This window comes from Aulonocara sp. 'chitande type north' Nkhata Bay, linkage group LG8, assembly GCF_057382095.1.
Source record: "Aulonocara sp. 'chitande type north' Nkhata Bay isolate Kocher_YH1m ecotype deep benthic linkage group LG8, A_spYH_male_GT1.1, whole genome shotgun sequence".
Taxonomy (NCBI): domain Eukaryota; kingdom Metazoa; phylum Chordata; class Actinopteri; order Cichliformes; family Cichlidae; genus Aulonocara; species Aulonocara sp. 'chitande type north' Nkhata Bay.
In genome coordinates, this window is record NC_141351.1 from 20,874,516 (window position 1) to 20,890,903 (window position 16,388).

General features: G+C 40.4%; 1 protein-coding gene across 2 annotated transcripts in view; it reads right to left on the reverse strand.

Annotated features, from left to right (window-relative positions):
• Positions 1–15,526, reverse strand: part of wnk4a (WNK lysine deficient protein kinase 4a) — a 50,082-nt gene extending 34,556 nt beyond the window's left edge. For both annotated transcript variants that reach the window (XM_086304226.1, XM_086304225.1), the window contains exons 1-2: positions 15,363–15,526; positions 14,462–15,103 (exon numbers count right to left, since the gene is read on the reverse strand). In XM_086304226.1, coding sequence (XP_086160352.1) covers positions 14,462–15,076 — 615 coding nt within the window. In that variant the 5' untranslated portion in view covers positions 15,077–15,103; positions 15,363–15,526. The remainder of the gene's footprint in view (positions 1–14,461; positions 15,104–15,362) is intronic.
• Between the last annotated feature and the right edge of the window lie 862 nt (positions 15,527–16,388).

Below are 16,388 nucleotides of genomic sequence, written 5' to 3' on the forward strand. Positions count from 1 at the left end.
TAACATATTTTAGATAAAATTTGGATAACATTTTTTGTATAAAAAGCCATGCTAACAGTATGTTAGTTCCATTCCCTTGTGGTTTATTCCTTCATTAAACACTGCAAGATAGCATCAACTGCTGCACCCTCAGCTAAACGGCTGCTAGTTTGTGCACAATTGCTTTCCTCCATTAGCTCCAGTACTAGCAGGCTTTAGCCATGCATGAAAAGTTCCATGTTGTTTCATAAGTTAAACATAATCTCTTGCCAAATAATTGCTAGCTCTATATTTTAACATGATTTTTTTGTTGTTTTCTGTCAAGAAATTAAAGTTTAACTGGAAGAATTTGGGTTTTAATATGTTGGCGCAAGAACAAATTGCAATCTGCGATTTTCTAGCGCTAACTATTTAAATTTGTAAACCAAACAAATAACTCATCAGTTAAAAGAAGGGAAAGATCAACTGATTATTAGTAGAAAAGTTCAGTTGTTGAATAATAAGAATAGTAGTAGCTATAACAGTAGTTCACCTTATTGATGTAATATTTTGATCATATTGTATTCAATTTTATTGAGCAACATACTCTTTATTTTATATTTGTTGTGGTTAAGTCAATTTAAACTGCGGTAACAAAGGAATTTCCCAACTCTGGGACAAATAATGTGTATCCTATCTTAAACTCTGTGTAAACCCGCTTTGGGACTAAGGCAAGTTTTCCCTCCTCTTCCTGTCATTAAGTTATTATTTAAAGTGACGCTAACAGGCAATAACTCCTGTGTCCTGTGACGCTGACAGTGAGGAGCCCAGCAGATAAAAACCAGAGTTTGTCTTGACCCTTTAACGACAGGAGGAGAACCTGCGCAGTTGCAGAATTAACAAACTAGTGTCCATCGGAGACCGTGATGACAGACTTGCCAAAAGTGAGGATTGAGGTCAAAGGCAACGTGGGAAAAAAGTCTGACCTCACAGCACTGAAACTGACATGCCCTCCCCTTGACTGACATACAGTTTGTATAAACACGCACGTAGGCACCTGCACTGGCACAGGGTCACATTTAGATGTTTGCAGGTGAGAACTGAAGCAGCAGTGTGCTCTTTCCAAGAAAACCTGACATGGTCTGTAAATGGAGCAGGCAGAGGGAGGTTAGCCATTAATCTCATAAGGATTGGGGAGTCAAACCAGCCTCTGACTGCTGCTCTCCTTCTGAGAGGCTGAATCGACTTGTGGCGCCCGCTAATTAGATACAGGATTACACTATCTCTTATGTGTTTTAATCATGAAAAGCAGCCTGTCATAAAGTCTTTGCCAGTGCTGCTCAGACACTTTCAACATCATATTGCATTTTAGGGTTAATTTTGACACTGATACTGTTATCTTATAAAATTTTATGCATTTCACTTTATAGTTGGAAAAACGACTTTTACATGTGGTGACACTGTTTATAGCAGCGGTGGGCAATTAATTTCCCCAAGTGGTCACAATTAAGACCCAAGTGTAACATATACTATTACCAGTAGCAGTTTTTGGAGAGATTAAAACAAAAACAAAAAAATTACTGAGCCGAATTGAGTTCACCTTATTGGTTGGATTTGGTTTATAGGATACCGACTTGGTCGATTCGACCTCTACTACAAGGCTATGTTTGTTTGCAAGCTGGGAGATCTTTTATCGCCTGTTGACTTTGTTATTCTTGACATCTCTTAACCTATCTGGTGTTTGCTTTTAGTAACTCATTAAAACGTCAGTCTTCTAGAAACTGCTCTGCATATATAGTACCATCCTGCACCTTCTCTGAGACTTCTTTTAAAGGGTTAGTCCTCTTGCCCTTTAGGCTGAGCATTGCGTCACGCAGTTACAGAGATGTGGAACTTTTCCTTGCACGTTACATCTTTGATTGGCTCTGTCATTTTCTGTTGGCAGCTTGTAAGTAAGTAGTTCCTTAAACTTCAATTAGAAACTTTTGAAAATGCCAGCACAGTAAATGTGAATATGGACGATCAGTAGTTCTTAAACGACGTCATGTTCATGGCTTGTGAACTTGGCTGGTGTTTATGCAGTAACCTGAGGATCATTTTGAGCTGTAACACCTTTCAGTTGATATCGGAGCAATCTCAGGTCAAGAAAAACAGATGGAAGGACACTGACTCCTATCAGATGAAATAACTCTGCAAGGAAAGGATGTTTGGAAATGCCACAGTGCACAATATAATAGCTGTTCTGTCTAATAGTATGATGAGTGTAAAAGGAACAAACACTTTGTCCTCCACAGGAAACATTGAATCACTGAAAGATCACAAGATGCCTGAAGGTTGCAACCTGGAAGAGAGCTGCCTTAAAAATAAAGCCAAATAGTTCAACTCGATGACTCCAAATGAGACTAAAAGAGTAGAAAAGGTTTACTTATGGGTCACACAAATTCTATTTTATTTTTTTTTTAGCTTTTTGTACTGTTCATAATGACACGAGTCTTTATCAGGAAATAGACTTGAGTTCACACACAGTCATCCCCAGGGTTAAGAGAATGGCCAGAAAAAAAGAAAATATCAAGTTAGTGGCAAAAGAAAGGCCACACTGCTTTAAACTCATAGGACAGGAACAGCACAAATACAACACAACACAACACCAATAACCACTCTTTACAACCAAGGTATGGAGAAAAGGTGGCATGGTTGGAACTGAGTGATGCTAATGTGTCCATATGGCCCAATATGTTTCCACATAACATCAATATGTTTGTTGAATTTATGCCACAATAAATTAAAGCAATTTTGAAGGCTAAATAAAGGAGGTCCAACCTGGTACTAGCAAGGTGTACAGATTAAAGTACTTGAGGAGTTTAAGAAAGGTAACTAAAACTTGTGTACTTGCATTGTGGTTTACAGGCAGCTCCTCAGTCTGCACAGCTAAGGCTATTATTGTAAACTGCAGTAGACTCGACAGCCGTCAAAGATACATCTTCTACCTCCAAAGAGCCAAGGCGAATCTGTGGGCTTTGAAACCTGATTAAACCGAGCCAACTGGCCGCACAACTGTGGCAGTCAAAAACAATTATCTGTACGAGTACATCTCATGACAGGGAGGCTCTCAGTTACAGCTTCTATCATTCTTTTTAACTGTACTTTGCTTTAGTGCCTCTTGGGACGACAGAAATATGACAAACAAAGTTTACATCATTATTTTTGACTGCGTGCAAATTCCACTTTTGGCCTTTTTAATATGAGTGCTAAAACTAAAAAGCACAAAAATAATTTCTGGTGATTTCCATCCAAAAACTCCAAAAATGCTCCTGCACACATCTTCATTTGGAAAATCAAATGCTGCAGATAATCTTCACACAATACCTAAAATGCAGTGAAGCTCCAACCACATTGGATGTTCCCACCAAACCCTTACAGGAATTCTCTCAGCAGTAATTGCTCAAAAACATTTGCAATAATTATAACCAGGCTATAACTGACACACTACAGGCTTCAGCAAGTTCATGACAATACATATCTGACAGGCTTTAAAGGCTCGTTACTCCAGGGTGTATTCCTTAAACCAGTTTTTACAGTAACGTTTTCACAGAAATCGACAACACTGTTATAACATTATGTGAACCTGCCCGATTCTATGCCTTGTTTAAACCTAATCAAGCCAACTCCTCCCAACTATTCAGCATGGATTATAAAAATGACATCTTAAGTTGCTTAATATTGGATGCAAGTACAAGAAAATTACCTTAAAGATTGTTTGATTTCACTTTGAAAGAGTTTATAAGCTGTGACTAATCGATTTCCTGTGATTAATGAGTAATTATCCATTCACCGTTTATTCATAGAAACGGTGTTCGAGTTGCCAGGTTGTAGAAGGTCCTACTAGAAATAATGCATGAACTCTGCAGGTATAAAGGTTAGTAAATCATTAATTAAGGGGTCAACAGGTTGGGACATGCAGCACCTCTTTCACAGAGTGTGAGCTGCCCAACAGTCTACTGATGTTTTCTTGGTGAAGACAATCAATTGTCATGCTGGAAGAGATAAAGGGATTATTCAGAACCTGGCAAGCTCCAAGTAATTCTTATGGATGTTGTGTAAAATCTTTGTAACTCATTAAGCATTAATACACATATTTTTACCCCTGCCTTGGTCATGATTTATTCACACTACCTGACATTTATTGCATCACGTGACTCCCCCAGGACAATCACAAGGAGTACCCATCAAGAATAATTTTCTCTGGATAAAAAAAAAAGCTCTAATGCAAAAACACTCCACGCACACCAACTCCAAGCGAGACAATATGCTAAGCTTTCTTGGAAAACCCATTTGACAGAGATCACCCGAGAGGGTGTTGGAGTAAAGCCCTTTAAAGTTATGACCCCGGGCTGTGCAGCAAAGCAGAGCAAAGGTGCTTTCATCCCAGGATGTTTCTTTTTTATTATTAGTTTTTGTGATGTTAAAGCTGATAAAAACCCTCAGATATCACCTGAAATTCCAAATGTCTTACTGACATCTTATACCTGACAAATGTTTGACAAAGTGAAGCAAAATATGAAGCACATGCTGTGTACAGATGGTATGTTTGGTCCACTTTAAGTCTGGCTGCAGGAGGTTCAGAAGCATAGTGTTACACTTAAAACACGGGTCTGCTATCAAGTGCCACTGGCAACTAGCACCGGATACAGTTTACAAAGTGACGGTATGCAAGTGGTGCCGTATAGCGGGAAGCTAACAGTATGAAAGATTTATGAATCCTTGACTAGCTGTTCAACTGTGTCCAACACACTCATACCTAAGCCTGAATGTGAGCACCAACTTTAGAAACCCACATAGCTTAGAGATAAATGGGATTTAAAATAGCACTACCAGTTCCATCTGGAGGAGGGGGATTGAGAAAACAAATTACAGTGTTTGCTGATCAGTATTGAAAGGTGCCAGGCTCTAAGACAGAGAGAGCCATTACTGTACACCACATTGGCCAATTCATGCCAAACCTCACGTAACAACTTAGGGCACATTTACACCCCTGACACCTCAGTCCTGCACACTCAAAGACACACGGTCAGTTCAGAAACGCCAAGGGGTGACCTCGTGAAGCAGCCTCTTTCCCTTACCAACTGTGGCCTCGGAGCCCCAACAGCTTTTAAAGCTTGAGGTCTTTAGTTTGTTTAGGAAGCAAGACCCAGGCCTCTTTGGGGCCCAAGCTGGAGGGTGACTAAATTCACCACCAAAGGAACGGCTGTAAACTGAAACACTGTCAATACTGAAAATATCGAGAAGGAAAGACATTTTCCAGAGTGGAGCTACTGCTGGGTTTATTTTTCTGAAAGCCCCTGTATACTGTTCTTATTATATCTTTGGCAAATGTTAATAATCGTGAGATAAAGTTTGTACTGAAACAGCCAAAAAGTTCAGAAAAAGATTACAGAAATTATTGTTGTGTTTATATTTAAGGTAAAGAAAGACCTTACAAATATTAATGAGAGATCCCCAGAGACCAGGTGTTCCTCCTATGAGCAAGCACTTGGTGGTGGATGACAGAAAATCCCTTTCAACAGGAATGGACACTAGTGGCATTTGAAGAGTATCTTAGAGCAAAACAGCATTCCTAGTAATGTGAGACAAGCCCGCTGCCATTTTTAAACCAGAACTTTGGCCAGAAGAGGAAAATATGGACCAGAAAATATATCACAGGACACCCAGGATGATCATCAATCTGATGAATAATTCCCAACCAGAGTTATGACAAAGTATATTTTGTCTTTATGGGACATTATCTAAAGAAACAGATCTCGTTCCACCTGACACAGATCGTGACCAAGATTTTTGCAAGCCCATGTTACACAGTATCTCATGCAGTTAACCTGCATAATTGCAGTTGCTGCACAGTGTCATGCAGAGACACTTTAAAAGTGATACAAATTAACTTGGGACCAGTTTCGATATGCAGCTACAAAAAAAAAAAAAAAAAAAAAAAAAAGAGTCTAATCTGGGCGCACACTGGCTAGTTCTAATCTAGTTCAACAAAAGCACACGAGCATCACTGGAATACACTGACAAGACATATTAATACAATCTGCCTGACATTGCGTAGGAACTTCCCTTAAGAGCTCTGACCCATGTTGGGTAATGAACACAGAAACATAGAATGTCAACACTGGATTGTATAGAGGTGAGGCCAACACGTTAGGCAGGATTTATACTCCTGCGTTATACTTCCTCACCTTAGGTGTAGACTGCAGTATGCACCTACCTAGAAATATAACCAGAGGCCACCTCAAGGAGACTTGCAATGACTATGATCGACCTGTTCAGTACCAATATTTCCTTCTACGCATTCCTCTGACCTACCTGTAACTTTGAGTCATCATGAGCCAAGGTGTGAATTCTGTTAAATATTACCAACACCTTGCTATCATAATACGTTATTAAAGGTCAAAGTGTGAGTCAAACACCCGAGAACGGATCTCAAGACTGCGTTACAGGTGGATGATAGTTGGCTATCTGCAAAAACTAAAAGAGAAGTCCAGTTTCTTTCCACTTAAGCGCTTAAGACTGCAATGACCTGGATGACTGAGAAGCTATAGAGACAGTATGCAGATTCAGTGCAGAAGTATTCATTAAGCTTTAGGCTCTTTGACCTGAGCAGCTTTGGCAGGTCGGAGCATATTGTCCTGCTGGGTGAGGTTGAAGCCGTCAGGGAGAGCTGTCCCAGGGGTTGGGGGAGGTTGCTTGGGATATAATGTTTAGCTAGATGGTTTATGTTAAAGCATCATCCCCATGCATGGCAGAAGTCAAGGTTTCCCAAAAGAACATTGCATTGTAAGGAGATGATCAATATTATTGACTTCACCTGTCAGCAGCTTTAATGTTGCGGCCCATCAATCCGGTTGTTCAGTGATGACGCGACGAATCCTACTTCCGGGTCTAAAGTAGTCTGCGTTTAATATGGCTTTTGTGTTGTTAACATGTTTAATGTTATGTATTTTCTTCTATTTGATCTCAAAAAGCTCCTAAAACAGTCAGGGATCACTGTTGACCTCCCTCGGCTTTTATTACCACTAATCATTTATTTAAGCTCAGTTTTTAAAACCTTAGGATGAAACTACAGCCCAGCCCATGCAGCAGTATATGAATGACTAACCTCATATGTGGATGGATCTCAGTTGTTCTCCTGGTTGAAGTTTGGTCCTTTTACAGCATCCTGCCATGCGATTACATTTGTTCCTGACCACCGACAACACTCACATTAACTTTTATTGAGTGGAAAAAAAAGTTAGCTTGTTTATATTATGCTAACATAGCTGTGTCGCTAGCGGTCACGTAGCACATCATTATATACCAGCTAGCCCAACTTCAGTAACCCTACAAACGTCACTGCTGTTTAGTTTTCTGTCTTCATTTATGCTGGAAGTGATAGCAGAGCTGTACGTTTTAATTTGTTTCCAAAACCCCGCAGTCAGGACATGCTATATTGTATTTAGATAGAAGCTAGCGAGCTAACTCCCTGCTAACTTCTAACTCCGTTAAATGTCATAAATTCCGTGTTCATGGATGCCTGGATGTTAAACTCAATTGTTACACCTGGTAGAGCAGAACGCTGATCATTTTATTAAAGATGAAAGACTTTAGATAGTTTTTCAACTCTCAGTAATGCCATAGTGATCGTTTGATATATGGACCTGCAGCGGAGTTTAGACCCAGACACGGCTAGTGACGTCAGACTGAACAATCGGATATGTATTCAAAGCACAGAAGATAAGAGGGAAAATATACTCATGCTCAAGACAATGTGATTACTGTAAACACAAAAGATTCCTTTAGAGGAGCAGATACCGGTGTCATTTTAAAGGGATCTCACGGGATAAACCCAATACCAAGAAACAAGCTTTCCATTGAGCCGCACGTGAAAAACGTGAAGCGGAGCAAGTGATTGTATAAAATATGGGTTACCAGAGCACTATTACTGGAAGTTGGAAAACTTTAAACAAACCTGGACTACTTACTGAAATCTCTCACATGAAGAATTGATTCACTGAGGAAAAATAATAAAAGCAATGACTCAGCAGATACAGAGCCTTTGCCAGTGGCACATTTTAGCACGTAAATTTCACTAGCTCTATCGCTACATCTCGAGGACGGAAAACCAGTTTCTAATCTGTTCTTGCCGCTTGGTGTTTCCAGTCTGTGTCTGGCAGAGGTACATATAATAACTGAAAAGAGTATCATTTTTGTACATCTCAAGACATTAATATAATCTTATCTATTATCCTTTGTGTTAATCAAAACCTACGGAGTCTGTGGTTATTGTAAAAGCATTATTGTTGATTATTACTGTTTACATTGTTACCAAAACTGAGTAATTGGTAACAATAAGATTGTGTGACCTATCTCTGAATGCATTTCACATGTAATGTGTGCATTTGAGCTTGATTTCCCTTCTGTTACTACACCTTGAAATGATAAATGAAAAGTTTTATGTTTCATTTATCATGAATGTTGACATAAATACTGAAAAGATTCCTAAAAGATAAAAATTATTTTATCTAAAGTGGGAAACTGCCAAAAACCTGAGGATTTCAAAACCACTGAGTGTACTACTCCCTGCACGCTACTGGAAGACTAGCCAACATAAAAAGGACAAATATGAGACTGCAGTGCATAACTGAGCGTGAAGAAACAGCTTTTTCTGGTTTAAAAAACAGCCAACTTACAGCTGAACACTAAACACTGTAAGTAACTGCTTCATTAACTGGTCAGAGATGAATTATGCTGGTTTGTAAAGGGAATAGTACAAACTGTTGTACAAAAACACAGAACAGGTCCCAGTCTAAAATACTCTGAGTTTTAGGAGCGCTGGCAGTGAATTAGCTAGATTTGTTGCTTCCTTAATTATCAGTTAAAATGATTAATTAAATTGTAACATATTAAATTTGTATTAGTTAATGTATGCCATTGGGAGAGAGACAAGAGATGCTTCTGTGACCATCCATCCATCCATTTTTGGATCTGGGTTATTGGGCATCAATCTGAGCAGGAGACGCCCAGACCTCCCTCTCTTCGCCCACCACCTCTAATGTTTCCGGGGGGAAACACCGAGGTGTTCCCAAGCCTTCTGAGAGATGTAATCTCTCCAGTGTGTGGATCTGACCTGGGTTCCTCTCCATTCCATTAAAAGAAAACATGAGTCTTTAAAAGAAAGATTTCTGATCAGTTTCTTCTGTATTAGACAATATTTAATATGATTTTCTTTGATGAATAAGAAGACTTTTAACACTCCCAAACTTTTGATTAGTATCTAAGATTAAACGTATAACTGTGGATTACAAAGTTAAACTATTATTTAATCAAGCGGGTCCTACTTCTGGAACTTATGTCTAAGAAAGCATCAATAAGCAGTCTCCTTGTGTATGGATTAGGTGAGTGACAGGTCCACGGTACAGTAACCAGTCCATCAAGCAAATAGAAAAAAACAAAAAAAACAAAACACACACGCTCACCTTTATACCTACACAAGAACTATGGTTTCCAGTGTAAACACACAAACACACCCAATGGCCCTGGGCTCAAAGCCCCTAAACAAAGAGCCTCATGCTGCCTCTGCTTGCAGCTACAGTATCCACCCTCACTAACCTGTTATCAACAGCAGCCAATGAGACACTGCTATCTAGGCACAGTGCTGTCAGTATGCTGAATGATACAGACAAGCTGTATCTTGCAGAGCAATCACCAAGACGTGCACATTCAGTACAGTACAAATTTCACAGGTGACCAACGTGCTCAGTAAAGGAAAAAAACAAAACAACAAACAGCGGGCCCCACATCAAAATGACGTTATGCCATGTGTACATGTAGGCTATCACTGTGCGCCTTCTTAACTTTCTACTCACAGAACATTGGCTCGCCCTGATAAGCTGATTTTGGGTGCACTTTGGGCCTTACAAGGAAAGACCATGTTGATGTTGGCTACAGTAGAGCTGATAGGAAGCCCATGGCTTGTCAGTGAACACTAGCCACATCCAGATAAAAGTTACACAGCCAGGCTTATACTATGAAACCCAGGCTAGCATGAGTGAGAGAGGGGGGGGGCAACAGAAATCTTGGGGCGTGCCAAACTAGATTTATGCCTTTTTGTTTAGCCTCATAACTATACGGACACAGTAGCAAGACATTAATAAGGTTTTACAGCTTTAATTTAATCTGCTACTTCGATATGAGTATTAAAACTCTGAGCTAAAACGTAAACACTACATCAAGAGCCCAGTTTCACTGCTTCAGTAATGTTTCCAGGTCTTACTACAACTCGGCTGATGTACAATCTACCCTCCTTTTTTTTGCACCTAGACACAGGAACTATGTTTACTAGCGGCAAAAGGAATAAAGCACTGAAACAACAGGCAGTTATTTTCAATATCAATTCATTAGTTGTGCATGTTTTAATGAATTCATTGTTTATATCTGGAAAAATACTGGACAAGCTAGCCTGTGTGAGCATTCTGTAGTTTTCTGTATGAAAACTACCAGTTTATAATGGGTAAAAACCACTAAAGAAATGGTTAATAACAGCCCAATCTACATGCTTCAACAGCATTAAGTTTTATTTGTTTTAGAAGAAGCATTAGCTGAGGAAAAAAAATCCTCTTAAACAGTTTGTGACCATCAATAAAACCTCCAGGGTGCACCAACTTTAAAGATCTGGTTTCTCTTAATCAGCAGAAAACGGTCTTTCAGCCCGTATTTATGCATCTGAGGACCTGGTATTAATTGGTTGTGGGTGCTAAGGCCAGCCTTCCATTAATAACAGCCCTCATAAAAACACTGCACGATAACAGAAACTGTGTTGGTTTATGTTTAAAAATGAACCAAGCGTATAAAAGTGCCTGAGACGCTGAGGGGGCAAGGTTGGAGAGAACTGCTGGAAAGTGCTGCCCTTGAATAAGATCAGGTATTGTGCAACATATGCCCTTTTCAAAGGATCACCAAAAAGGATATGTGCCTCAGTGAACTCATTCCTATCAGTTACTAAGTAGCTCGGTGTGCTGTTGCAGTCACTTGTGAGGTGCTGAACCTCCAAGCTCATTAATCCATGCAACGATCAGCATTTTAGACGCAGTAACAACAACTCTTCCTTTTGACTCAATGCAGTGCAGTGAGAACAGTATATGAATGGGAGGAACAGAGGGCCACACAACAGCTCATCAATTTTTCATTTCCTCTGTATTAACTTAAAAGCTCAGCGGTCAATACCTATATGGCACCTGAATTACCTGTGGGTGAGCAGTTGCTAGGTAGCTGCCACCTGTAAAGCAACATTATCAAGCAGCATTTAAACTCTTGTTTTATCCATAGGTAAGAGATGTATGCAGCCATTAAGAGGTCTGGAGGCTGAATGACCAGTGCAGTGACACCAACACTAACAAATACACAAAATGACCAAAAGTACAAGTGGAACTAGTTTTTTTTATCCTGCTTCATGGGCATCTGCGATGTGATGTAGACTAAGTCTTCTTTCTTTAAAAAAAAAAAAGAAAAAAAAAAGAAAAGAAAGAAAGAACTTTACAGAATCCTCCACAGAAATGTGGAGGATTCTGTAAAATTTGCAGTGCTTATGCAAGAACTACGAGGGCGACTTTAATGGCGATTTGGATGAAGAGAAAAAAATGTGAGAAGTGTGGCAGATGCAACTGAGCGTCTAAAGATAACCAAACAATCGGCACAAGTGTTTGGGTACAGTTTGTTTTAAAATGTTCTGCAGCACCCACTGGGTGTTACTTTATCAGCTTGCCAGCAGACTTATATAATCAGTTAGTGATATTTTTGCCATGTCCATCCGGTTTTAAATGCATTGATAAGGTGTGTGTACTCAGCACAACATGTGATTAGGAAGAACAAAAGGATATGGATGAGCAATATCTGACTGTTTGCACTTGATCTTAAACCCAAAATAGCAAAGATCACATAAGAGCAAGTAATCAAGTACTGATTCTGATCAGTTCCTTATTTTTGAAGCTCACCCAGCATTAATTATGAAATTTGAGAATTTAAAAAGAAATCTGATAACACATGATCCAGAAATGTTTTGCATTAACATATAAAAGAAACAAATTGTATAAGCGTGACTATTAAACAACAAAATACCAGGATGTTTTGCTTCCTGGACACAAAGTGTAAATAGACAACACTTTATGAACTGCATGAAAGTTTCTTATCTGTGCTTCAACTGGCTGGTAATGTTGTGAATGTCAATAAATCATTCATGTTTTAAATAATAAAGAGTGAAATTAAAAGCCCTCACTTACAATGTTGGCGCTGGATACAAAAAGAAGTCTATAAGAAAACAGCAGAAAAGCTCCAACACACTCAAACTAGTGATCTTCCTCAGACATGTGTATGATTTCACAGCGTTTATATCTTTCAGGGGTTTTGTAAGCTTAAGGAAGCTTTGATTCTAGTGAGGGACTACTTTTCTCTGTATTAGTACAAGCCTTCATTTGGTTTATGAAGAGAGACAGCACACAAAAGTTTTCAGTGGCTTTAATGTCTCATGTCACAGAGGGTTCGGCATGTTTTCTTTACCTTTTACGTGATCGCACAATGCCTCCCTGTAGACGCCGCCCAGACTGCAATGCATTCAGCATAACAATGCAGCCCAACCATTCACAAAAGAACACCTCTCTGTGTCACAGTGACAATTATGATGAATTGAAGTTCTGATCTCTATAACTAGATGTGCTTTAAAACCTGTTCTGTATTCTGAACAGCTTAGAACATCCGGCAGATTAGAGCTCAGGCTCTGTAATACATAGTTAAAAGAGCTTAAGGCATTTCTACCTGAGTTGCAGTGACGCACCTTCCACTGCTGCTCCATCAACATTACAGGAGCGATCTCTGTTTAGCCACCAACACTCAGCTTTTGAGTTTCACTTAAGCATCAAAAGGTGGACGGGGTGGTGATTTCACTTAAGAAATGGAACTGAATCTGAGTCCGTCTCTTTGAGGTTAAATTATCACAGCAGTAACCATATCAACAGTGGTCACCTTTAAGCTTATTAGGAGTGATTAAGGAGCTTAACTGGACTCATGTCTCAAGTAAAGAGATGAAATAGCATGCTTGTTTCCAACACAGAGCCACAAAAAAAGATTGCTGTACTTTTCACTCCACAGAAGGTAAAATCAGGGTTATGTCTGACCACAAAGTACCCCAATGGACCAATGCGTTTATTTGACTCAAACATGTGAAACATCAGTGCCTGTGTTGCATGATGCAGGTAATGGGTCATCTGTGCCCCAAGCAGGAGCCTGTGTGACTCTCCATCTGCTTCCTGTTAACAGATACCTGTTGTGTGACTTGACAGACAGGTGGGCTCTGAGGCAGAAGGTGCTAGAGCTTGAGCCTTAAGGGCAGATTCCCTTCATGCCCATACATTCTCTTATTATCTGCACTCCGATGGCTTCTGTAGAAAATAACTGCACAACAAAAAGTAGCTCTGTGCATTTTTTTTAATTCAGTAAAGAGTGCTTTTAAATGAAGATGTATCTTAAAAAAAAAACTTCCAGTGTGTTTGAATCAAAACAAAAGTAAACATTGCCAGCATGTATATAGTGCAATATCCTTGTCACATGGTTTAATTTGACATTTAAAGGCTATGAGGACACAGCTTCAAAGCTCATGTGGCTGCCAGTTACTGACACCCATCCACGTCACACACACACACACACACACACACACACACACACACACACACACACAAAACTGCAAATGTTAAGAGTGGACTTACAGTTTTAATCTTTAAATCCACAACTGTGCTATCAAACCATGTAAGCAAGAGAAGTGTCAGCTGTTGCCCAGGCTGTTTCAAGGCTGTGCGCCAAATGCTATGGCATAAAAAGTACTGACACTTCTACAGTTTTACTGAAGCCTGCCTCTTCAGTCGTCTGCCTTACTTTATGTTTACATGATACACGTGGGCATTATGCCCTGCAAGGCCAGACCACCAAGCAGAACTTCATCTCACAAGCCCCACATCACATTTACTTTTTAACACAACCACTGATGGTATGTTCCTAAAAACTTGATCTATTACCTTTCAGATGTTCTTAGCTGTCACGTGAGGCCTTCAGAGAGCCCCAGTGTCACTGGTTGTTAATGAAAACAGATTAGAGGGGATTCATGACAAGCAGAGTACTGTAGCTCAGCTTGGAGCTGACTGCTAACAGGATGACCTGCCTTACCATGCAAGTGCCTGACACAACTAACTCAAGGTCAGTGGGGAATAATATACAGTAGATTAGCTGCCTGACATCAACCCTGATGCCCTGAGGGAGGAATTAGAGCAGCAAGTGGGCCAGGAAATCAAGAAAAGCATCAGCTTACACACTTGGCCTAGTGTTCATTTTAGGAAAGGTAGATTTAAAAGTCCTGGAAACCAATGCATCGTTTGTGTGAAGTTGTACATAGATGGGAATATGCTGTGAACAGACCCAGTGTGCATCCTACCTGTAGCTCACACCATGCCACCTCCACTGTAGTCTCTGTGTCCAGCCCTTTATAGACCGTCTTGAAAGACCCCCTTCCAATCTCTATGTTGAATTTGAGATATCTTCCATCAGGAGATGTTGCCACCGCTTTAGTCTCCACGTCCTCCTTTTCTTCCTGCTCCCACTGAGTGTCAAACGTGATGCGAGACAGAATCTTTTGCTGTTTATTATGAAGTTCGTTTTCAGAGTCCGAGCTGGGATCTTGAGGAGTGGATCTGGCAACAGGTTTCCAGTTGCCACCGACGGACCCGGCGTCGGGGTCCTGGCGGCACGTGCTGGAGCTGGAAACCGGAGACGCGGACGGCGGGGTGTCGTCTGTTTTTTCTTCCTCTGCTCTGGACTCGGGCAGAGAGAGAATATTTTCTGCCGACCACGATAAGGCTTTGGAAAGTACACCGCTGTATAGGGGAGAATCAATGTCCATACTAATTTTCTGCAGGCCGTAGGAGTTCCTCCGTGCGCCCAGCCCGTGCGTCCTCAGCACGGATGGGACTCGGGACAAACAGTCGTCGGTCATATCCACGGAGAGCCCCGGGAACCCGCGTCCTGGTATCTCTACTTGTGCATGAGACATTGTGGCAGGTTCAACCTGATTTGGAGCCTAAATATGGAAATAACAGTAGGACAGCAGAGCACCGTTACTTTATATTTGAGGTTACTTTTCCATGATGTCAGTTAAGTCAGTGGCTTTAAAACAAAAGACTGGAGACTGAATAACAGCCATATCTAAGGAAAACAAGATTAGAGACGATAGTCGGAAACGTGTAAACTACTGTAGTGCCTGTAGTGGTAACCAGCCTTAGAAGTATATGACAGATAAAGCGTGTAAAAAAACAGAAAAGTGAGGAAAATACACTTACTCAGCACATTCACTGCGTAAAAAACATGTCACTTGAACGCTCCACGCACATTAATGCATAGTTTCTTTCAAGTGATTCGTGTGGTCCTCTCGTCTTCTTCTTCTTGTCTTTCTGAAAGCTTTTGCCATAACCTACTGCGAAAGGTCTGAACTGCCAATATCAACAAAGCTCCGGAGGGCAGTTCGTCCTGTGCGCTCCCAGTGCGCGCTTCCAACTCCGCCCCCTCGCAGCTTTCACGCGCCAATAGGGCAATCCAGAGGGAGTAATTATAATAAGATGAGTGTTTGGTAATTTATCATTTTGAACCGCAAGTGTTATTAAGTTTTGATTTGTTTTATCCGATTAAAAGAATATCTTCAAAACTCAACTGTGGGAGTGACTCTAAATTTTTGAGAAACAATCCATAAGCTGCCTTTTATGACACTTTGTATTAATTTGGCGATCAGGTTCTTCAGCTGGTTGACTTTAAGCTTGCTGGCGAACAGAATGTCCACACTTTCAACTGGCCCCCCGCTGATCAAAAGAACTCCTCCTCAGTTTCCTCTGAAATTAGATAAAAACAATGAGTCATTTTATGAGCCAAGGCTGTCCTCATTTGTGGAAAGCGATATGCTGCCCAAAGGTGGAGGATGCGCACCCGCGCCTGGCCTACAGGGGGGGGGGGGGGGGGGCTGCTGCTCGTGAAACAGTACACCATTATCTTTTTTTTTTTTTTTTTTTTTTTTTTAATAAATAGGACAGGGGGAATGAATGAGAGAGAGAGGGGGAGAGAAAGAAAGAAAACCCAAGGGGAGAAGAGACGGTGAGAAGGGGGGGGAAGAGAGACAAAAAAAAAAAAAACTCCTGGGTCACCTGTATGGAGAAAAAACAAACAAACAAACAAACAAACAAACAGAGGAGACAGCAAACAACAAAGAGCAACATAATAATAGAGAAAACAAAGCACCATCACAATAAACTAGCTAGTCATAGATATCAGTATTTACTAAGTAATAAACGATATTGTGCAGCACGCAAGATAGACAG